This window comes from Ursus arctos, unplaced genomic scaffold (genome assembly GCF_023065955.2).
Source record: "Ursus arctos isolate Adak ecotype North America unplaced genomic scaffold, UrsArc2.0 scaffold_14, whole genome shotgun sequence".
NCBI classification, from domain to species: Eukaryota; Metazoa; Chordata; class Mammalia; order Carnivora; family Ursidae; genus Ursus; species Ursus arctos.
The window spans coordinates 68,951,228-68,974,965 of NW_026622808.1; the positions used below are offsets into that span (position 1 = coordinate 68,951,228).

General features: G+C 51.1%; 1 protein-coding gene across 2 annotated transcripts in view; it reads right to left on the reverse strand.

Moving 5' to 3' along the window:
• The window catches only part of RAB43 (RAB43, member RAS oncogene family), a 51,144-nt gene that overhangs the window by 15,234 nt on the left and 12,172 nt on the right, over nt 1–23,738 (reverse strand). The window contains exons 2-3 of one of the 2 annotated variants that reach the window (XM_026501467.4): nt 7,432–7,615; nt 1,062–5,219 (exon numbers count right to left, since the gene is read on the reverse strand). In XM_026501467.4, coding sequence (XP_026357252.1) covers nt 4,969–5,219; nt 7,432–7,615 — 435 coding nt within the window. In that variant the 3' untranslated portion in view covers nt 1,062–4,968. Of the gene's footprint in view, nt 1–1,061; nt 5,220–7,431; nt 7,616–23,738 lie in introns of those variants that run through there. The other variant, XM_048226655.2, reaches the window with a different exon arrangement.

Consider the following 23,738-nt stretch of genomic DNA (forward strand, 5'->3'; position numbering starts at 1 on the left):
TCTTCTCCCTGGAAAAGGTGATTGGAAGTGGCTGGAGTGTGGCCCCTCTGGAAGGTCCAGGCTCCAGGCCTGCATCACTCGGTCAATGGAATTATCAGGCTTCTCACCTCTGGGACAGAGCCAGAAACAGGAGCCCCTGCTCCAGCCGCACAGTGTACAAAGCCTCTCCCAGCTGGGATCTTGCGGTGGCTTGCCGGCACGCGGGCAGGACAGGAACTAGTGTCCCGTATCTGCGGAAACCAAGGCTGGGTGGAAAACCGAGGCCCAAAGCCCAAGATCACAGGAACTAGTCACAGCAGACCTGGGATTTGGATGGAGGTTGGTCTGATGTCACTCGGTCTCCGAGCAGGGCGTGGCAGACCGAGTACAGTACGACCAGGCCGTGGTGAGCAGCCGGCCACCAGGTCAGCACAGGCCCCCTTCTGAGAATGACCGGGTACAGACTCCAGAGCATCTGGGTGGGCTACGGAGTCATGGACTTCCTGGTGCCAGGGCCCCAATCGGGCACTGCTCCCTACTATGTGCCTGACTTGGAATAAAAGCTCTGATTTGCTACGGCTTCAAGGCTTGGGCAAGGAACTCCCAACCCCTGAGCCTGTTGGCTCACCTGCAAAGAACAAGGATAGTAACACCTTCCCGCAGGCTGTAGATGAGAGACATCACGCCCGGTGCCCCCGACCACCACTGAATCGTCCTCCTCAACCTGCCTCCCCAGCTCAAACCCAACTGAAGGAACCTGAGGCCCAGACAAGTGCAGTAACTTGCCCAAGGTCACAAAGGTATCCCTGGCAGAGTGAGGACCCAGCCCAAGCTCCTTCCTGCCCCTTAGGCACTAACGGCTTCTCTGCCACAGGATCCCACCCTGGTCTGGGCAGGGAAGTCTTAACAGGGCTCCCGGCAACAGAAGGGCCGTCGGCCGCGCGTAGGCCCACCCACCCACTCTGGGCCCGAGACTAGTCGGGGAAGCCAGCTGGGCGGGTGGAACCGTCTGTGGAGACATGGCCACCTGGGCCAGTGTGGGGCTCCAAGGTGAGAGAAGCAGTCTTGGGCACCATTGGCTCTTTGCAGAAATCTGTTTAATGGTTTAGGAATGCGTACACTCTGGCTCTGGTTTCCATAAAGGCAACTCTTCCATGTTTCAAAAAAATAGATTTGCTATAAAGATTTATGTATCATAAATAGGTAATGTGAAAAATCCCCAAATGCAAACGGCATCACTGGGCTTAGCTGAGGCCCTCCCCACAGCCCAGCAGTCCAGGCCGCAGGGCGCAGAGGGTCCCTAAACCAACGCCCCCCCCCCCCCCCGCCCGGGCAGCCCTCCTGGTAAAGAGGAACTGAGTTCAGTATGAATTAGCTTTCTTCAGCTCCATGCCTGCTGGGGCCTGATGTCCTTGAACCCCTCTTCTGGAAGGACAGGGACCCACCTCTCTGGCTCGGGACTCATGACCTGTGTCTCTTGCCTGCCCCGCTGCCCCTCCTGGGAGTATAAAACACCAGCCTTCTCGTTCTCCAGCCCATGTCACACCGGCCCCACCCCGGCCACAGGTGGTGCTCTCCCCGGGGCCTGCTGCTGCCAGGACACTTCCTGGCCCTCTGTCCCCTGCCTCCTCTCCCACACCCTGGCCCCTGACCCCACCTGTTCCTGCTCTTGGGTAATTTATAAACAGAGGAAGAGATTAAGCTCTCTGGCCCGAGAAGCCCAGGGCTTGCTGCGGGAGGAAACAGAGGTGGGTCGCATTCTGTCTCAACACTTCCCCATTTTCTCTTACCCAAGTCCAGATCCCCATGTGACAGAAGACCCAGGGGACTGTGAGGCCCCCCCCCGACACGGCCCTACAGACAGGTAGCTCGGCCGGCAAGCAGTCAACACCACACCAGCGCCGGGCCCTGAGCACTAGCATTTCTATCCAGGGCCGAGGCTAGGAAATGGTCTCTGTTTGAGCCTGTAGGAAATGGCTCCTGCTGAGAAAACAGGGGACAAAGAACTCAGTCTTGCCAGGGGGTACTGTGAGCAAGGGACTAGTTCTCAGGGGTGTCCAGGTGGGTCATCTGTGGGACTCTAAACGATAGGAAGGCTCGGTGAGTGGGCGCAGTCTGGACAGAAGGTGCTCCTGGGGGACAAGGTGCTGGGGAGAAGCCAGGGCAGAGCTGTGGAGGCCTTGGACATCCAGACTGAGCATGGACCGTATCCCGAGGGCCCCCGGCACCCTGGAAGGTGAGGGGGCAGCATCAGCGTGACCTTTTACCACTGCCACGCTGACTGCAGGAGGGTGCCTTGAGCTACGCGGGCTACGAGCCCAGGGGCCAAGGAGGTCCATGAGGTGTCCAGGGGAGGCCGGGGCCTGTCCAGGGCAGAGGGGCAGGGGGGCAGCGTGGAGGTGGGATCCTAGCACTGCGGTGGGGTGGGGCAAGAGAGTGAGGAGCCAAGACAACCCCTGGATTTCTAGGCTAAACCCCTGGCGGCCGTGGTGCCTGGAGGATAGGGTGGCAGGAGACCACTCAGCCCAGCGTTCCGGACACGTTGGGACTGAGAAAGGCAGGAATGGGAAGCGGTTTCGTGGCTGCTGGGTGAGCCAAAGGCTGCCAGTGGGCAGAAACCTCCCTGGTCCTGCCTGGGCCAGCTGCTCCCTTCCTTTCTCAGCCAAGCCTCTGCAAGGTTTCAGGCCTCCCACCCCGGGATCTGGAGGAGGGGGATGGTTCGTAGTCCAAGCCCCTGTCACCAGCCAGCTACCCTGTTGCTATGCCTCGCCTGGATCCTCATGGCATCCCAGGGCGTCCCTGTGAAGGAGATGGAATGGAAGGGTCTCCCGCGTCCCCTAGCCATCCCAGCCCTGAGGCAGAGAGGGACAGCAGGTAACCATGGGTAGGGTCTGTACCTGGGCTCAGCTGGAACTGAGGCTGCAAGTCAATCACGGGGGCGGGGGGGGGGGCTGTAGGCCTGTGCTCCAAGACCCCCTGCGTCCCTGCCACCACCCCCCAGAGCAGCAGGTCTCTGCGAGGTCAGGCTTCACGAGATTGCTCTTCCAGCTTGGGCCCAGGTTGAATGCCCAACTCTGCCCAAACATCAGCCCCTAGCAGAGGTCATGGGGCTGGAGGACCTTCCCCTTGGCCCGAATGTGCCTCAGTCATAGGCACGTTCTACTTCGCAGGTAGAGCCCAGGCACTGCAGTGGAGGGACCCGGCAGACACCAGCTCTCCCTGCCGGTGGTTGGGCCCCAGGCCCCACTCATCCCATCCCAGTGGCAGAGCCACTGAGAAGGAAGCCAAGTGGCCTACTTGCTCCCAGGTCCCACCCCACCCAGCCACCAGGGGGCTGGTTCCCCTCAGTGCGGGCCCCTGCTCAGTAGCTCCTGGTCCAACCAGGCCAACATCCTTCCCCTCCAACACCAGGCTGAGCCGTCCTGGGGCTGCCTCCCTGCCCGAAAGAGAGTCACCAGCCCTGCCTGTCTCAATCCCAGCCAGGGAAGCCCTCTGTGCCCGACTCTGCTTCACCAAACCACTGGGGGTCTGGCTGCTGCGGAAGGTCTGGCTTCTGACTCTGCCGTCGGGCCTCCCTGGGAGAGCGGGTGACGCAGGTGGGAATCAGAAGGCAAGGGAAGTCAGCTGGAGGCCGGTGGCCCACTGCTGGGGCTGGGGCTGGGGCTGAGCCTGGGCTCCACGCCCATGACGTGGCCTTGCCTAAGGCTCTGACAGCAGTGTATTTCCTGGGGCCCCACACAGAGGGGGGCCTAAGAGGCTAGACTGGGCTGACACGGAGGGCCTGGGTGGTATGGGAAGATCACCTGCCTCCCCAGCTCCATCCCTGTGATCCTCTGAGCTACCCCCAGAGGACGGTGTGCTTCCAAGAGCCCCAGTGACGCCAGGCCTCCCCTGCCTTCTAACCTCAGCACGCAGCAACGCTGAGGCTCTGAAGAGCGGGTGGGCCCAGGAGGATGAAATGGCCAGACGCAGGACTGCCAGGGCCTTGCCTTCTCCGTTCGGGAAACCATAAGCTAGACTGGAAGCAGCGGGGGAGCCGTCGCTCTAAAGGTGGCAAGAAGGGCTTCTGCACAGGTCAGCCCAGGTGCCCAGAAGGTCCCTCTCAGATCTTAGCCTCACGGATGCCAGCTTTTACTTGTCCCTTAATTGTCCACATTCTTATCTCATTCCCCCCAACCCCCAAGTTCTGAGAGTCAGTGCTGAAGAATCAGCTGGGTTTGCAAACTGAGTGGCAGAACGTTGGGCCCCAGGCCAGCAGACAGTCCCTGCTTGGCTGTGGGCCATGACCCCATATTTGTGCCGATGAAAACAAGAAACTACATGGAAAACCAGAGAACTTGAGAGGTCTTGCTAAGGCAGCAAGCCAAGCCCCAAGCTATCTGTGAGCTTAGAGCGGGCAGTGAAAAAAGGAAGAAGGTTCCTCGCCTGGAAGGAGTTAGGGCTTCCCCGGGGCTGTGCTCAGGAACCGAGTCTGTTGGGCTGGGTGCTCTCACTCTCCGAGGCTACGCACAGAGGCCCTGGAACGACCCGGAAGAACCCAAGGCACCAGCCACATCCCCGGAGGGCAGCAGCCTGCCGCCACAGCCGCAGCAAGACTCAAGGTGTGAAATGGTCAGAACCAGTACATGCGAGGCAGGGAAGGCACATCCCGGCCCCTCTCCCGCTGTGGTCCACACCGGCAGGCCCGGGCCAGTCCTGGACCGTGAAGGACACGGAGGGGACAGCCACTGGCCGGCAGGATGGGCCCCACACCCTACACCCTGTACGACACCAGGTCTCCCTCAGAAGGTACCCCGCTTCTTCCTTCCTCGAAGGTAGCTTTCCCATCAAGTACCCAGGCCACGGAATGGAGAATTCCAGGACTTTATCCAGCTGCTCTAGAATCGCTGGCGCCATGGAGGGCCAGCTCTGGAGGGGTGGGCCCGGCAGGCCAGAGACAGAGAGAGAGACGAGGTGGGGAGGCCCCTGCCTGCCTGCCCTGCACCCCGGTCAGCAGCCACAGCCCCAGCCGTCTCCGACGTCCTTGCTATCCAGCTGGATGTGGTCGGTGCCCTTCTCACTGAGCAGAGGGCCGCCGTGCCTGACGACCAGCTCCGTGGCCACCCTCACGAAGGCCTCCTCCACGTTGCTTGAGTCCTTGGCAGACGTCTCGATGGCACACAGGATGTCATAGTGCTCCGCCAGGCTCTGTGCCTCGGCCAGCGGGACCTCCCGGAGTTCGCCCAGGTCCGACTTGTTCCCTGCAGCGGAAGGTCAGGTGCGGCTCGGTGAGGCCCACAGGCTCCAGCAAGCCCTGTCCCACCTGGCAGGGCCAAGCTGAGACGCCGTGCCGTCCACCGCTCCCTGCCCGCCACCAACAAACACTGTTTTGTATCTCTCTTCTTAAAAAATAAAAAAAAGACCTCCTTTAATTTTAAAGGTCTTATTCTGACCTCTCATCCCTCAGCTTTCTCTTTTTTATCTTTGCCAGAGGCTCGTGGATTTTCCTGCTCCTTCCTAACAAGCAGGAGCAGTGAAGTCTGGGGAAGAGAGCAGGGTACTTTAGAGCTGCAAGACACTCTGGCTCCCTTTCACTTGTTGTGTGACCCCGGGGTAAGCCACTTCATCCCTGAGACTCGGTTTCTCCATCTTCGATGCCACCTTCAGCACAGGGGGGATCGAATGGTACAATGAGCAGGAAAACAGCTGGCACCCGGCAGGCACTCCTAGGTGGCGGGTTAACAAGGAAACCTAGCATCGCAAGGTCTGTTCTTTGCTAACGTTTTATTACGCTTATTATTTATTTTCTCCTATTTTCCTCTGAATTCTTTTATTCACTGTAAGATCGTGCTTTTCGATTATTTTGCTTTTCTGCGCATGAAACCACAGACGACCAGTTGACCCGAGAGCACACCCCTGGCTTCTCCTACAAGGTGTCAGATATTTCATTATGTTCCAAAAAATCTGGCCAACTGCTCCTTGACCCAATTTCTAGAGGAATTTTTTTAAGTCTCTAAATGGTTAACTTTTGTAATGTGACTATATAGGGAGGATAAAAAAAAAATAGAGAACCGTCTAGAAAGATCTAAACTGTCTTTGGTAGCCTTAAATGATGCAGTAACTAATTTCAATGTGGGGAGCTTATTTGGATCCTGCTTTCAATAAACTGGAAAAAAAAAAAAGTACACGTGATGTTTAGGGGCAATGATAAATCTGAACCCTGATCAGCTACCTGATTATCTTAAGAAAATATCAATATTTTTCAGATGTGAAAGTGGTATTGTTGGTAGGTACTTTTTAAGTGTTTGTGTCTTCTACAGATTCATGCTGGAATATTTACAGATGACATAGTTACGGTGCTGGGAATCACCCCAGAGAAAGACAAGGGAGGGGAAGGGATGAGGGTGGAGAAGAAACTGGCCATGAGTTGCTCGTTGCTGAAGCTGGGGGATGGGTATCCGGGACTCACTGCACTATTCTATTTTCTGCATTTGTATAAAATGCTCTATGACAGAATGTTTTACTAAATGTCCTGGATAAAAGGGAAGTGTAAGGCCAGGTAAGGAGAACTCCACTCCTGCCTGGGGAGTCCAGCTCCGCCGAGCGCTTCCCCATTCCGGGCCAGGCCGGCTAGGCAGAACCAAGCACCACCCTTTCCCCAGCTCCAGCTACACCCAGGCCCCAGCTGTACAATCTCGTCTTGGAAGAACCAGCCTGACGGTTGGAATGAGGACCCCAGGGACCATACAAATGCTCCAAAGCTTCTTGAGCCCAGGTCTGGGAAGTTCACTTAGGAGGAAAAGGGAAAATGGAGATAAGAGCAACAGTGGTTCTCAAAGTGGGGTCTCTCGGCCACAAACATGGCGCCACCTGGGAACCTGTGAGAAAGGCATGTCCGTGGGCCCCACCCAGCCCTCCTGAATCAGACGTGGTGCCTGGCATCTGTGCTTTTGCAAACTTCTGAGTGATTGGGAAGCACGCAGATGGTTACGAAGCCCTGCTCTGCAGTGTGGTGTGACAGCAAGTCACCGAATGACAATCGGCAGAGCTCAAGTTTCCTATTTATATGCTCACAGGCTGTGTGCACTGGGATAAATTACTTCACTTTTAAGAGCCTCAGCTCCAGCCCCTGGCAAACAAGGAGTAGCCAGGGTTATGGGAACTAAATCCAATGACACCAGTGAAGGTTTAGCCAGTGTTGCGCACTGTGGGGCTACACGGTAACTGCAAAGCCAAGGGTAGCTCCCTTTCTTCCTCCCCTAACTCCAATTGTGGACATAATTGTGTAAGGGATCGGCAGGATCAGAATCTGGAAGATCGCGGTTCAAGTTCTGGCTCCCTTCCTGCCTGGCCGAGTTCAGCCTCTCTCTGTGCTCCATTTGCCCTGTGTTTAAGAAGGAGACAGAGACTAGGACAGAGAGATCCGTGGCCCCGAGGAACCCTGCTGGACCTGCCCCGTTCCCCCCAGCTCACCGATCAGCAGCTGCACGATGTTAGAGCCTGCGTATTTCCTCACATCCTCGATCCAGTGAGGCACTGACAGAAAGGAGCTCCTCTTGGTGATGTCGTAAGCGAGGATGGCCCCGTTGGCACTGCGGTAGTAGCTCTGGGTGATGGTGCGGAATCGTTCCTGGCCAGCTGTGTCCCAGATCTGCAGCTAAAGAAATAGGGGGTCTCCCGTGAACCTGGTGGTGTGGCCACACGCAGGGGATAGGGAGGGCGATCCCACAGACCCACGCCCAAAGCACCGGTTCCACTGGGCAGGCCACCAGCCCACACCTTGGCAGGAACCACAGAAGAGGGGCTAGAAGGTGGGCAGAGAGAGGAAAGAACTCTGTGGCCCAACTTTGAGGGGGACAGGAAGATGCAAGGAAGGTGGGGAGCCCTCAGCTCTGCTCTCTAAAAGGCGGTAAGGGGGCATTCTGCACTGCAGCAGGAAGTACATTTGACCCAGGGCCCTCTGTGCCCTCTCTCCCCTACGCACTGGGCTCACTGCCGGGAACAACGAACCAGAAGAGCTCCAGCAGCTCACAGTTCCAGGTGTGCTATGATGCTGGCTGTGTGTGTGTGTCCTGTGCCTTTCCCTCTCGGCCTGCAAATTCACCTCTATACCCAGCCTTGTGGAAGGTTCCTCCAGCATTAGGGTTCTCTACTTCTGCCTCACTGATGCCTGGGAAGATGCTCACAACCTGGTGGTGAGGGGGCCAGGGCTGTGGCAGTGAGGGCCTGTGGGAGGCTATGCATAGGGTCCTCCCATGGGGCCTTTATCACCAGCTGGCCCAGCTTGACCAAAGGCAAGAAACTTGGGGTCTTTCCTTGCCATGTGTTCACTTAGCAAACACCCATCGGTGCCCACTGCCAAGCCCTCCTGAACACTGGCCATGGAGGAGAGGAGCCCGTATGTAGCAGGAGCTCCCCTGGTTTCTGGGGAAGCAGCAGTCTGGCATGACACATGCCAGATAGGGCTGGTGGAGGGGCTGTACCCGGAGCAGACCTGGACCTCCACTGTGCCCGGGCTGGGTGGAGGTCACCAGTTCTGGGCCTGGGGGAGATGGACTGTCGGGGGCCATCAGAGTGGGCAGATGCCAGGGCTCCTGGGGGCTCAGGGTTTGTCTTCTCTGCTCACAAATCACAGGTTCTGGGGGTTCTCTGAAGATGAACACAAGCCTTTGATCTCCACCAAGCTGTGGGTCCATCCATCTTCTGTCACTGGCACAAGCACTCTGGGTGCCTCTTTATCTAGTTCACAAGGCGTGGGAGGCCCCCTTGTCTGTCCGGGATAGGGAAAAGCCCCAGAGCCCTCAGACAGTTCCTGAGGGCAGAGCTGTGGAAGTGACCCCCTCTTCCCTAGGCCCCACCGACAGAAGTCTAAGAGTTAACAAACTCTGGGCCACAACATGCCAAATGGAACCCTCTGGTCCTGAGACCTCCTATTTACTTCTCAACTATAAAAGTCTCCAAGGAAACCAGGTGTCTGTTAGCTCACGCATGGGGTGAAGAGAAAGGCATGAACTCTGGCAGTACACAGACCTGGAATCCAGATGACCAAGAAACTCATCTCCATGCCCCAGAGGACAGCACGTAAGACAGAGGCCAAACAAACCCAGAAAAAAAGTGACTTGGACGGAACAAAACTATCCAGAGACGAATTTTTGTTTACCAAAAACAAACATCAGTATTTTCAGAGACAGGAAAAGATCCATAAAACAATAACAGAATACTATTTCTTTAAAAAAAAACAGGGGGGGGGGGCGCCTGGGTGGCACAGCGGTTAAGCGCCTGCCTTTGGCTCAGGGCGTGATCCCGGCGTTATGGGATCGAGCCCCACATCAGGCTCCTCCGCTATGAGCCTGCTTTCCTCTCCCACTCCCCCTGCTTGTGTTCCCTCTCTCGCTGGCTGTCTCTATCTCTGTCAAATAAATAAATAAAATCTTTAAAAAAAAAAAAAAGTTGAGGGAGTATTCCGAAAGAAAAATAGAGGGCGCTGGTTGGCTCAGTTGGAAGAGCATGTGACGCTTGATCTCAGGGTTATGCGTTCCAGTCCCACACTGGGTGTAGAGATTATTTAAAAGTAAAATCTTAAAAAAGAGAGATTTTGACAATTAAAAATATAACGTCAATGAAAAATGCAACCTAAGGGTTGGAAGATAAAACTGAAAAAATCCCTCCAAAATAGAGAGGAAAAAAAACTGTAGAGCCAGTCTAGGAGGTCCAATATGGGGATAGTAAACGTTTCGGAAGAAAAAGAACAGTAAAATCAAGGGGAGGAAATCAAAGAAAAACTTCAAGAAAACTCCCTCTGGGTTGAAAGAGCCCACTAAGTACCCACACAATGGAGGAAAACAGACCCCCACAAAACACACCACATGGGAATTCCACAACAGTGGGGAAGAAAAGAAGGTCCTAAAAGCTTCCAGAGAGGAAAAGAAAAAGAAAAAACAGGTTTTAACGTTAAAGTTTCACAAAATCCACATGGCATTAGATAGTCAATGAAATAATGCCTAAAATAATAGGCTAGAAAATTATTTCCAACCTAGAATTCTCTACCCAATTAACCACCAGTCAAACGCGATGGTTTAATAAACACATTTTCAGATACACAGGCCTCAAAAAGTTTACCTTCCTGCCACCCTTCCTCAGGAAGCTACTGACAGTTCCTCTAACTAAAGAAATCAACCAAAAATAAGATGTGGGATCCTGAAAACAGAGAATTTAACTCAAAAGAGAGGCAAAGGAAACCTCAGGATGGTGGTAGGGGGAGACCCCAAAACAAGAGCTAGGGGGCGAGCCTGGACATCAACCCATCAGCAGCAGGCCACAGGGTTCCAGGGGCAGCTTCCAGATCCAGCAGAGTAATTACTGGCAGATGAGCCCTCCCTCCAAAAACCAGCATCAGACTGAGAAAAACATGGGAGGTCGCTGTTTTCAAGATGTGAACAACGAGCAGCAGGAGACAATGACCCTGAAAGAAGCAAAACTCCTAAGATGCGCCTCCTGACCAGGACCCTCCGCCCAGGCATGGCTTCCTGACTGCCAGACAATGGGCTAGAATCCAGGCAAAGCATGGTGGTCCCATATGGCCAGGAGGCAAGTATGAGAGTCTGGAGCAGCTGATGGGACAGGAATGAGGAGCAATGCAGGGGTGGGAAAGCCTAAAGTCTGGGTGTGGTGTGGGAGTCTTCGGTGAGTCCTTCCCTGAGGGCTCCATGCATCGGGTGGGACTACCAGAATTTTACCGGCGAGTGACCCCTAGCTGCTGGAGAAAGACCAGAGAGAGAGGCTGAGCAGTGCCAGGGGGTTGCTGGAGTTCTGACCCAGTCACAGTGAAGAGGCCTCCTTAGCCCCTTGTTAGTAGCCCAGCTCGTAACCTGAGACATCAGAAAGGCTGTTGCCTACGAGTGAAGACCATGCATGACTAGACAAAAGCCTCCAAAAACCTGCCCTAACAAAACCTAAAACCAAGCCCCAACACAAGTCTCAGGTTTGGAGGCTGACTTCTGTCAAGTCAGAAAGGCTAGAGAAACATCCTTGGATGTCCATCTATCTGTCCTAACAAAACATAAAAGCAAGCCTACATGGGTTCAAGGTGATTGGCCAGCAAACTGAATTGACTATTAGGACATGAATCAATGGGGGCGCCTGGGTGGCTCAGTCCCTTAAGCATCTGCCTTCGGCTCAGGTCATGATCTCCGGATCCTGGGATCGAGCCGCATTGGGCTTTCTGCTCAGTAGGGAGTCTGCTTCTTTTTCTCTCAACCTCTGCCTCTCCCCACTGTGTGTTCTCTCTCTCTCAAATAAATACATAAAATCTTTTAAAAAAGAAAAAAAGGGGGTGCCTGGGTGGCACAGTCGTTAAGCGTCTGCCTCCGGCTCAGGGCATGATCCCGGCGTTCTGGGATCGAGCCCCACATCAGGCTCCTCCACTAGGAGCCTGCTTCTTCCTCTCCCACTCCCCCTGCTTGTGTTCCCTCTCTCACTGGCTGTCTCTGTCAAATAAATAAATAAAATCTTAAAAAAAAAAAAAAGGACATGAATATATGTTCTTCAAAAGAAAAGAACAGAATCCGGAGTCAGTGGCATCAACCACTATTTCCAGTATACAATAAAAAATTGCTAAACATACAAAAAACCAAAAAACCCTAATTTGATCCACAAAGAAAAAAACAGTCAATAGAAAATTATATCAAAATGATCCAAATATTGGATTTTAGTAGACAAAAATATTAAAGCAGTTATTTTAAGTATGATCAGAGAATTAAAGGAAAATATGGTCACAATGAATGGGCAAATAAGGAATTTCAGCACAGAAATGGAAACTGTTTTTTTTTAAAAACATATAAAAAAGAATTGAAATTCTAGAACTTAATAAGTGAAGTAGAAAATTCACTCTACGAGCTGAGCAGCAAAATGGAGAGGGCAAACACACACAAAAAGAATCACTTAACCTGAAGAAAAATCAGTAGAAATCATTCCCGCTGAACAAAGAGAAAAAAAATATTGAAGAAAAAGCAACGGAGGCACAGGAACCTGTAGGACATCATACAGTTCCATATTCACATAATTGCAGTCCCAGGAGGAGGAAGTGGTGAGAATGTGGTAGAACTAACGACTGAAAATTCCAAATTTAATGAAAATATCAATTTAATGATCAGCAAAACCCAAGCAGAAGAAATACAAAATATACCATAGGAGACTACGGTAAACAAGTCAAAAGTGAAAACAAAGGTAAAAGAGAAAAATTTTAAAGGAGTCAGAGAAAAAGACATATACAGGGTAATAATAATAAATAACAAGTGACTTCTCACCAGAAATAATGGATGTCAGAAGACAATGCTGGAAAAAAAAAAAAAAAGTACTGAAAGAAAAACCTTCAACACCAAAGTCTTTAACCAGGAAAAAATCTCTCTCAAAAATGAGGGTGAAATAAAGATAATTTCAGACAAATGAGAGTAGAATCTCCCTGGAAGACCTGCACCACAAGAAATGCTAAAAGATGTTCTCCAGGCTGAAGAGGGATAATACTAAATGGAAACTCTGATGTACAAAAGGAATGAGAAGCACCAGAAATGGTAAATAGGCAGGTGTATCTAAAATATGATTTTTGTTTCTTGTCATTGCCATATAAGACAACTGACTGGAAAACTATAAATAATGACTGTAAGGTGGGGTTTATAATGTATTAGAAATAAAAAGTATGACAATAACAGCACATCAAAAAAGGAGGGCAGTTAAATGAAATTATACTGTTGTAAGGTGACTACATTTGTCAGGTGTCAGATGTGAAGTGAGAAATAAGTGTTCAGGGTCAGTTGTAACATATCAAGTAATACAAAACTGACTCTAAAGACACTTTATAAATTAAGGATGCATAGTTAGCCCCATAATTAGTAAGAGAAATAGCAGGCGAACAGAGGAAATAAAGTGGTATTCTTAAAAAAAATTCAACTAAACGAAAAGAAAGTAGAAAAGGAACAAAGGAATGAAAAACAGAAGAGGCAAATAGAAAACACAGAGCAAATGGTAGATTTAAACACAAACAGATCAATAATTACATTAAATATAAATGGACTAAACATTTCAATTAAAAGCCATAGCTTGTCAGACTGGATAAAAGGCAAGACTACATGCTATCTACCTGAGATGCACCTTAAATATAAAGACACAAATAGGTAGCCCATAAAAAAATGAAATATATAAAGTACCTGTAAAAAGTAAGCATAAGAAAGTATGACAGCTTTAGGAATATGTAAGTAGGCTTCCAAACAAAGAATTACAAGAGATAAAGAGACATTTCATAATGATAAGGGGCAATTATCAGAAAGACATAATGATACTAAATAATGTATCCACCTAATTACAGAGTTTTAAATTTCATGAAGCTAAAACTGACATAACTAAAAGGAGAAACAAATCCACAATCATGGTTGGAGGTTTTACCACCTCTTCCTCAGTAACTGATAAAGTAGACAAAAAAAAATCAGTGTGAATGAAGAATATCTAAACAATACTACTGATCAAATTGACAGTTCCGGAACACTACACCCAACACTGCAGAACAGCACATTTTTTTTTCAAGTGGACCCAGAATATTCACCAAGATAAACCATACATATGCTAGGCCTCAAATAAGTCTCAATACATTTCAAAAGGCTGAATTATATCTTATAGACTATTACTCTAATCACAAAAACAAAAAACGAAAAACAAAAAAACCCCACAAAACAAAACAAAAAACTAAAATAGAAATCAAGAAAGCTCTGAGAGAGATTTCTTTAAGAAGACGGAACTGAGAGGTGCCTGGGTGGCTCAGTTAGTGAAGTGTCTGACTTCGGCTCAGGTCATGATCTCCCAGTCCTCGGATTGGGCTGTGTCAGGCTCCCTGCTCAGTGGAGAGTCTACTTCTCTTTCTTCCTCTCCCTCTGCCCCTCCCCCCACTCGTGCTCTCTCTTGCTCTCTCTCTCTCTCTCAAATAAATAAATAAAATCTTTAAAAAAAAAAAAGACGACGACGATGACAGAGCCGAGAGAAGGCCTTATATTGAGAGGCAAGGTATATAATACAGATGGGGAGGAAAGCTATATCAATTAGGATCTCCCCTAATTAGATGAATTAACGGTAAATACATAGACACCTAAGCAAAACAAAGACAATTACTACTTCTAGGAAAAACTGGTGAATGTGGTAAATGAAAAATAATGGCAGTACACTACATGGCTTAGCAGTGAACAGCACTTGCTAATCGTAATGTATTCATTCATCAACACCTGCTACGTGTTCCAGATACTGGAGTGGAGATACCAGGGCCAACAAAACAGATGCAAATTCCTATCCTCAAGCCTATAGTCTGGTGCAGGAAACAAATGCTAAGTAAGATCCTAAGTAATAAGGATTTATAATTATTATAAAATGTATGTACTTATACATATATATAATATAAATAAAAATATTTATTATAAAGTAAATAATAAAAAGTAAGTATGCTAGACAGTGATAAGACAGGAAAAAATAAGCAGGGGAAGAAATTATGAGGCACCGTGAGGAATGAGGATTTAGACAGGACAGCCACAGAAAGCCTCACTGAGATAACTGTTGGTAATGATCTGGAGAGCGGTGCCTGGCTGGCTCAGTCGGAGCATGCGACTCTTGATCTCAGGGTCGTAGGTTCAAGCCCAAGGCTGGGTGTAGAAATTACTTAAAAATAAAATCTTTAAAAAAAAATAACTAGGGGCACCTATGTGGCTCAGTCTTCAGCTCAGGTCAAGATCCCAGGGTTCTGGGATCAAGCCCCGCATTGGGCTCCCTGCTCAGCAGGAAGCCTGCTTCTCCCCCTCCCACTCCCCCTGCTTGTGTTCCCTCTCTCACTGTGTCTCTCTCTGTCAAATAAATAAAATCTTTAAAAATAATAATAATAAATAAATAAACAAACAGGGGCGCCTGGCTGGCTCAGTCAGAAGAGTGCGCAACTCTTGATCTCGGGATGGTGACATCGAGCCCTGTGCTGGGTGTAGAGAATACTAAAAAATAAACTTTAAAAGAAATTCTCTTTTAAAAAATACATAAGTAAAAAATAAAGATGTGGAGAAAGTTAGCTAACTGTGCAAATGTCTGGGAGACAAGCATTCCAGGAATAGAGAAGAGCAAGTGCAAAGGCCCTGAGGCAGAGAAAAAGCAAGCAAGAAGACTGGTGTGTTTGGAGCAGAGTACAAAGGGAAAGAGCAATAAGGGATGAGAGAGAAGTACCAAGGGGGGCTCAGATCATGCAGTGCCTTCTAGACCATAGTAAGAACTCTGGACTTCACTCTGAGTGAAAGTGGGAAGCCATGGGAGTTTTGAGCCAATCAGGCTTACTTTGTAACAGGATCTCTCTGGTTGCTGTACTGAGAAAAGATCAAAAGAGACCAAAGACAGAAATAGGGAGACCAGTTAGGAGGCAGTGGCCATAATCCGGGTAAAAGACCAGGCTGGGCCAGGGTGGTAACAGCGGAGGAAGGGAGAAGCGAGCAAATTCAGAATACATTCTGGGAAGAGAGCTGAAGGGAATGTAATCATGATCTAATCACTGTTGCCACACAACTCTACTGGGAGGATGCAGAGTGCGTACGTGTGCGATGGGGGCTGGGAAGCACTGAGAGTTAGTTAACCATCACCTTCCAAAGTCAGAAGTCAACAAACTACGCCTGTAACTGGGGGAAAGGGGGTGGGTCGCAATATAAGCAGAAGAAATAGCTGAAAAAGAGCCGGAAGTGATTACCCCCGGAGGCTGGAGGTGGGGGTGCCAGGAGACCTTTTTGTAACAGACCTTGTTGAACCTAATGACTCTTTAAACCATACACATGTGTAACTCTGATAAAAATAAAAACTAAATTAAAAACCAACAAAATAGCTCCAGATTAAGGTATCTAGGTCAACCAATTGGTGAAATTTGGGCAGCAATGGAGGAGATATTTCTGGAAAGTAGGTCCTTCCCATGATGGGTAATAGTCTCATCCTACTCTCCCACATTAGAGGAAGGGAAGGAAAACAGCAGTGTCAGTGCTCCGGGGTCCAACAGGCCTGGGAGCATAAACCAGTTCCATCACTTTCCAGCATGGAAAGCTAGAACTACAGCTTTGAGCTACAACTTAATGCAGTTTCTCAACTGTTTAAAAAAAAAGGTACAGTAAGGGCCAAATGATAGATTCAGGGTGCACGGTGCCTAACACGGAGAAGGTGCTGGAGAAATGCATCCATTTAGGGGCACCTGGGTGGCTCAGTTGGTTAAGAGGCTGCCTTCAGCTCAGGTCACGATTTCAGGGTCCTGGGATGGAGCCCTGTGTCAGGCTCGCCCTGCGTCGGGCTCCCTGTTCAGCGGGGAGCCTGCTTCTCCCTCTCCCTCTGCCTGCCGCTCCCCTGCTTATGCTCTCTCTCTATCAAATAAATAAAGTCTTAAAAAAAAATGCATCCATTTAACAATATTTACTGCGCTATTACTATTTCTGGCTAGTGTTTTAAATATATGCAAAGGAGCTTTAATGCAAGGTAGAATATATAAAATGCCCAAAGAAAAATATATCGGGCTGTTGCGTGGGTCATTGATTTGTCTGTATGTACTGCGTTTCTGCCATGGGCCAGCCCTTGTTCTAGGAGCTGAGAGATTGCAGGGAATAAAACAAAAACAGAGCTCACATCCCAGGAAAAGAAGACAGACAAGAAGAATGCAAACAGGATCCTTGCAGAGAAGGATAATGAGCACTCTGCAGAAAATAAAGATAATGCGGAGAGACTCCCCGCGATAGGGGCCTCCTGGGGTGGTCCCAGAAGGTGACACTCAAGAGCTGAGGCCTGATGATGAGAAGCCAGGCATGGGGACAGTGTTCTGGCAGCGGGAACAGTGCCACAGTGTCCATAAGGACAAAGCTCGCCGTGTTGGAGATACAGAAAGGGCAGTGTGGCCAGATGGCAGTGAAGACGGCACATGGAAGGTGATGCGGTCAGGGACAGCTGAAGCCAGAACATGCAGGATCTTACAGGCCGACGTTGAGTGTGGACTTAATTTCTATGGCAATGGGAAGCCGCTGGACACTGTCTGAAGCCGAGGAATACGTATTAGACTTCTCTTTTATCCCACCTCACATATCTTAGCAGCCCACCCTGAACTCCAGGCCACTGCAGCAGCAACCAGCCCACACAGTAGAACAGCCCGAAGTGCCTCGCTGCCTACCTGGCAGCGTCTCCGATTCCAGCCCGGGAGGCCTGCTGGAAACCACCAAGCATCATGCCTTCATGACCCAGCAGTGAGAGGGCCTTACCACCCTGTGGAGCAACCCTTGGCCAGTGGGGAGCAAGGCCTGCCCGGCAGGATCAAGCCCCACTTGCCCGTGGCAGTGACCAACCCGAGGATGCGCGCGGCCTTGGAGCATTCCCTTCCTCCTGTTTTACTCTCTCCGGTCGCCAAAACAAATGAGCTGCGTGCAAGCCCGTGTCTCAGGCTCCTGTTTTCCAGAGGGAGCCCAGGCTGAGACGAGAGGCGCTCTCTCTGGCTGATGTTTGTCAAGGATCGCCCGCGTTGCTGGGTGGAGCGGGGTCCTACTGTGGGATCGCGGAGAGGTAGAGTAGAGGAGGCTCAACCTCTTGGCCCAAATGCCCTGTGTTCCAGAACAGGTGGGAGAAGCCAAGCCAGGTGAGGGCCTACTTTCCCAGCAGCCAAGCCAAGCTCCTTTGCCGGAACCCCACGCCTGCCATTAGGCAGGGCCCCAAGGGGGTCTGGGTGAAAAGTTTAATGAGCGTGATCAGCCACCTTAGCTACTCAAGAGACAGGCGGGTGAGGAGGCAGGCAAGCACGCCCGGGCCATCCTGAGCCGTCCATCGGAGAGGACGGCGGCAGGCTCTCTTCCTCAGAAGCCAGAGCAGAGTCCACCGCATGGATGCTGTGGGGTCCTGAGGCAGCAGGTTGGGTCCCCGTCGGAGCCCGCAGGCAGAAACCACCAACCCAATGCACAGAGCAGAAGGGCAGGCTCCCACAGTGCCGTGACTGGCCAAGGTATCAGAGCATGATGCTGGGCCCAAGCCCATCTGTCTGTCTGTCTGTCTGCCTACTTCCCTGCTCCCTGTCCTCAGCTGGGGCCTGGGTGAGCAGGAATCATGGGCACCGAGTCCCTTCCTGCTCCCTCCCCTCCACACCGGCTGTCACCAAGCCTCGCACCACAGCCACCATAGCCAGCCTCAACCCTGCCCCAGGCTTCCGCCCACACTGCAGTCCATCCTCCACACAGCAGCCGATGCGGAGCCCCTGAAACTGTGTTAAGTAGGATCCTGTCGCTCCTCGGCGCGCCACCCTGGAAAGGCCTAAAGGACCTGCAGCCTGGACTTTATCTGCCTTCACATAACTTCACTTCAGCCGTATTTGCTCCTGGCCGGTCCTTGAGCACTCGGAGGTCTCTATACCAAGACCCTGCCCTTGACTTCCCATTGCTGAAGCGTTCTTCTCGCAGACCAGCACATGACTGTGGCCTCCCTTCACTCCAGCCTGCCCAAGTACCAGCTGCACTCACGGGTCTTTCACGGTCCCCCTTTCTTAAAAGAGCAGCCCATCCCGTCTCCTCACCCTGATTTACTTTGCTCTGGAGGCAGCCCTCACACACGTGCACTTTTTAAATGTTTCCTGCTCTCTCTCACAGCAGTTTCACGAGGGCAGAGCTGGCTGGCTGGCTTTCCGTATATGCCCAGCACCCAGCATAGTGCCTGGCATGTCGAAGGTGCTCGAATTAGTACATGCAAGATGGATGAGTACCCTTCCTGCCCTTAGAGCCTATTACCCTGCCCTGCCGGGTCTCCATCTAGCAGCTCGGGCTCCAGACCTCGGCTTAGGAAAGCGAACCATCAGGTCTTCACATCCTCAGGAGACTGTGAGTGTCCGACATCAGCCCGAAACCACTGAGAGCATGTGCCAAGTGGAGACCGCCACCCCACCCGCGGGAAGTCCTCTAGCCACACGCTCACTTGACAAACAGGCAAGGACTTTGTACTGTGGGTTATGCCCCAGCCCGCCCTCCCTAACTCTCCCACTTCCCACCTGGCACGCCGCCAGCCTCTCCTACCTTCCCCAAGCCAGGCCTTCTTATCTTACATCAGACTTCAGGGGAAATTTTCGGGGCTGCTGACGTCTGGAGTGAAGTTCAGAAGCGTCTGCTGGGCACGGAAAGTAGGAGCGAGGTCCAGTTAGGATGGAGAAGGGCTCCCGGAGCATTTACCCTCAGAAGAGGGGAGCTGCCCCCACTCCCACTCAACAGAGGTCAGTCAGGCAAGTTTCAAATGGGTGGGGGAGGGGACAGGTACCCTCTCTGAGTGTGGGGGTGGTCATTTCCAGGCTGCAAGGGTCCTGGGTCTCATTCGGGTCCTTTGCCTTGGTGACAGAAGGGCCCGGGCCCATGGATCGCTGCCTCAGTCTGGGAAGCATGGTGTCAGGTAAGAGATGAGGCTTATTTTCTCTTTTAAGCTCCACAGCTAATGACTCCTTGTTTACACTGTCCCTCTGAGTCCCTACACCCGTGACGGCGTATTCTTGTCTTTATCTTCTTTTCCCAGATTACATTTATCTTGAGCTTCTGGTGAACTCCTACCTAACCTTCAAGACCCTAGTCACCTGGTTAGTAGAGCTTTCCCTGACACACAGGCCCAAGCCCCAGCCCAGGGCAGAATTCATTTCTTGCCTTCCTGCTCTCTACCATCTGTGCTCTTGACCCCGTAACAGCACCGCAGAAAATGTTCATCATTTAATTCAAGTGTCCCACACTCGGGTGCCTTTGGGGGCCAGGCAAGGAGCATAGAGGCAGCAAGACAACAGAAAAGGTTATCCTCCCTAAAGCAAATCCAGTTAAAAACGAAACAGCAAAGCACCATTCTGCAGGCACCACCACACAGGCTTCTTAGTGGGAACTGGCCTAGGGCTGTCTGTGTGGGGCTGCTGCTTTGTTAAGTCTCTCTCTTGCTATCGAGAATGGGCTCTTGAGGGGAGAGACCCCATCTTACTCCTTTGGGCCACCAGCAACCAGGCACAGACCTAGGTACTCAACAGTAAAGGAACCCTTCCGAAGGCAGGTCCTGGTAGGCCAGTGAGAGGGAACAAGACGGGGACAAGAGGTACTCTGACGCTAGAGCTGCTTTCCAGGGATTTGTGCCTGCTGTCCCGAAGGAGTGACTTCCTATGTGCCCCAGTGGGAAATCAAGTCTACTCATTAGGTTAAAAGCGCCGTTATCAAGGTGACTGGGTGGCTCAGTCTGTGAAGCGCCCAACTCTTGATTTCGGCTCAGAGCGTGATCGCAGGGTCATGAGATGGAGCCCCGTGTCGGGCTCCGCACTCAGTGGAGAGTCTGCTTGAGATTCCATCCTTCTCCCTCTGCCCCTCCCACTCCTGCTCTTTCTCTCTCTCTCTCTCATATAGAAAAAGAAATCTTAAAAAAAAAAGGGGGGGGCGCCTGGGTGGCACAGCGGTTAAGCGACTGCCTTCGGCTCAGGGCGTGATCCCGGTGTTATGGGATCAAGCCCCACATCAGGCTTCTCCGCTGGGAGCCTGCTTCTACCTCTCCCACTCCCCCTGCTTGTGTTCCCTCTCTCGCTGGCCGTCTCTATCTCTGTCGAATGAATAAATAAAATCTTTAAAAAAAAAAAAAAAAGGTGCCACTAGTGGTTCAGTTCCCCAAACCTATGTCCAGCCCTGTCTCCTCCGGTGGAAATAGAAGAGGATTTTATCTGAACAGTCTTTCTCCTGCATGACAAAACAGACAGTGGAAAGTTCCTTGCTTCTTCATAGTAGAAAAAGACCTTGGAAAAATTAGTTCTCAGGACAAAACTCTGCAAACTGGTCAGACTGACCCAAATACGAGTTCCTGAGCTATTTTTCATTATGTCTTGGGATGTGGTGAGTTGAACCAGAAGGTGGAGTCTGCAGGCCACTCCTCTGGCCAGCTGCTGTCACTCCTCCTGCCTCAGTCTCCAGCGAAGAGCACGGCCTGGGGCTTCCCAACAAGCCAGAACCGAGACACGGGTGCACTCTTAGGAGCAATGGTGAGAAGCTGCCAAACGTCCAGGATGTGAGCTGAAGATAGGCAGGCAGGTGGGCAGAGGCCAAGGGAGGGAGAGCAGGGCGAGGACACTGGGCTAGTGACAGAGGGAGGGGCAAACAACACAGTCCTGAACACAGATGGCTCCTCTGCAGTGGGCAGTAAGGGCTGTGGGTGTACCCCTGAGTTCAACACTCCTGCCCCCTCAACACAGCTGCCCCAGGTCCCAGTGTCACAGATTTCTCTCTGCCCCTTGTTACAAGGCAGCCCTCCTGGGCAGATTATCCGTAGCTGGAAGTGAACGAGTCATAAGGAATCTCGGGTTCCCACTCTACTCCATCAGCGGAGGGGTCAAGGATGGTTCCAGGAGTTTCCTAGAGTTGGCACTTCCTTACCAGGAACTTGGGAATAGCAGGGACCAGTCCCACTCTGCAGGGCTGGCAGGAGCACGGGGTGCAGGAGGGGTTCTAACGTGCTTCGAGAACGTCCAGGCACCACCTGTGTTAGTGCGCACCTCTGCTGGCCTGTTTCATCCTCATGACCTAGAAGGTCCGTCTTACTACTTTCTACACGAGGGGTCACAGGGTCACAGGGAAGCAGTGGCAGAAGAGCTTTGACGGACTCTAAAACCCCATGCCCTTTACTGTGTGCACAGCTCCTCCAGAAGCCTTAAATGCTTTGTTTTTTGTTTTGTTTTGTTTCTTCTGAGAAACCTCAGTGATGATTCATACCTCCTGCAGGAATCAGTCAAACCCCTTCCTGAACAGTCTTGGTGGGGAAAAGACAAGACGTGGGAAAGGGACCAAAGCCTCTCACCAAGGAGTCTTGCCTGGATTGCTCACAAAGTGCCACCGGCTCCCCAGGGATGTCTCTCCTCCCTCTCACACGGAAGCCGAGACCATCTAGCACGACCCAAGCCCTTCCTCTGTGGCCCCCTTCCCTGCTGCCACCACACCATACTCACGGGCCCCTTTAGGCACTACAGGGAAACAGAGTGACCTGACTGAAGCAGGGAGCCAGGAGCCCTCCCACCCAACTCGGTGGTCAGGCAGGCCCGCCAGGCTGGGAAGAACCCATAACAAACAGGTGGACTGCCAGTTCCTCGTGGCAGCAACTTACGCCTACCAGGACGAGCCACGAGCGAGCAATGACAGCGTTCCCAAAGCCAGAGCCACAAGCTCTGACTTCCTGGGTAAACGGTTTCGCAGAGCCCTCACTGCCTCCACAGTAATTCCCTTAAATCCATCTGTTTCTCTTTTTCCAAAATTCCTCTGCAGCAAGGACCCAGCCTAGAGAGGGATCAGATGCCATACGTCCCAAAATGAGCTCTGCCTTCTCTCGAACTGTCTGTCCTGCACCCTGCCACTAGGGTTCATGGAGAGTATCCAAGCTGAGAGCCCCACTAAGCCTTGACCCTTTGGCCGCCCTCCACTCAGTTATGGCTGATGGTGCCTCCAGCCAGCATCAACCCTCAGGGACAAACAGTGGGCCTCCCACACAAAGCTTTGCACAGCCTTCAGGACACAGATGACACATCTTCTATGATCAGAAGTCTGGTGCTGAGCACCTTGCATAGTCTCATCTCCCCTAATACTCCAGCTACGTTTGACTTGGACAAACACCCACACTTACTCTCCCACACCTCCATGGCTTTGCACATATATGGCTTTGGTTGCAAAGCCCCTTCTGTTTCTCCTCACTGGGAAATTCACGTATCTTTCAGGGCCTACATAGCTCGAAACCCACTGTCCCCGTGACCCTGGGGAGAGCGGATTACTGCCTCCTCCGTGCCCCTGTGGCATTCAACAGACATCCCTGTGACAGCCATGGCAACCACAGGGCCCTGCTTTGCAGGAACAGTCCTAATTTTCAATATTTGGTCTTGCTGTTGCCAAAATAAACACAAACATACTTATCAGGCCATGTGTTCCAATTCCTGGTTCATAAACTGGGCAACGACGTTAATAGCACTGCACGCTAGCTATCTGCTTACATATCTGTTCCCCCAACCAGTTATGAGCTCCTGAAGAACGAGGACTGTGTCTTATTCACCTTTTTTTCTCTTGAGCTTAGAATGATGCCTGGGAAAGAGGAGGTAGTTACAGAACGGATGAACAAACCGTCAACTAGTTGTCATTTAATGATCTCCCCAATATCTAGTTTATATCTCAGGGTGTCAGATGGTCACATCTACCAACAACAGTAATTAAGCTGGACAGAACACTTTCAAAGTTTCACGCATTTTCCCCTTTGAATCCCATTTCATCCTGCCCGCTGCTCCAGGCAGAAAAGGCCAGCTCAGGGCCATGACTCTTAAGTGATATCCCAAGAAACAAAGTTAACAGAGCAAAAAGGAAACTTTTAACAAGAAATGTGAATAGAGAAATCTGGTAGACACTACCCCAACCAAGTGATCAAACCAAGGCATCAGTACCAATGCGGGAACCTGGCAGCCTGTGCCACCTGCCAAGGCGCAATGGGCAGCACACAACGTTACTTGTGGTTCATTCTCACCATAACTGTGCCACCCAAGTCAAACTGGGCCTCTGACTCAACCTCCAACTTACAGGAAATACAGGAGACAAAGGAACAAGTGCAAAGACACCACAAGGGAACCATGAAACAAATCCAGGAAGCGAATCTTAAAAAATAAAAAATCAGTATCATTAACAACAATAACAACAACAAAAAGTCATTAAAAAAAAAAAAAAAGCAAGGTGTTGTTCTGGACCAAACTTGCA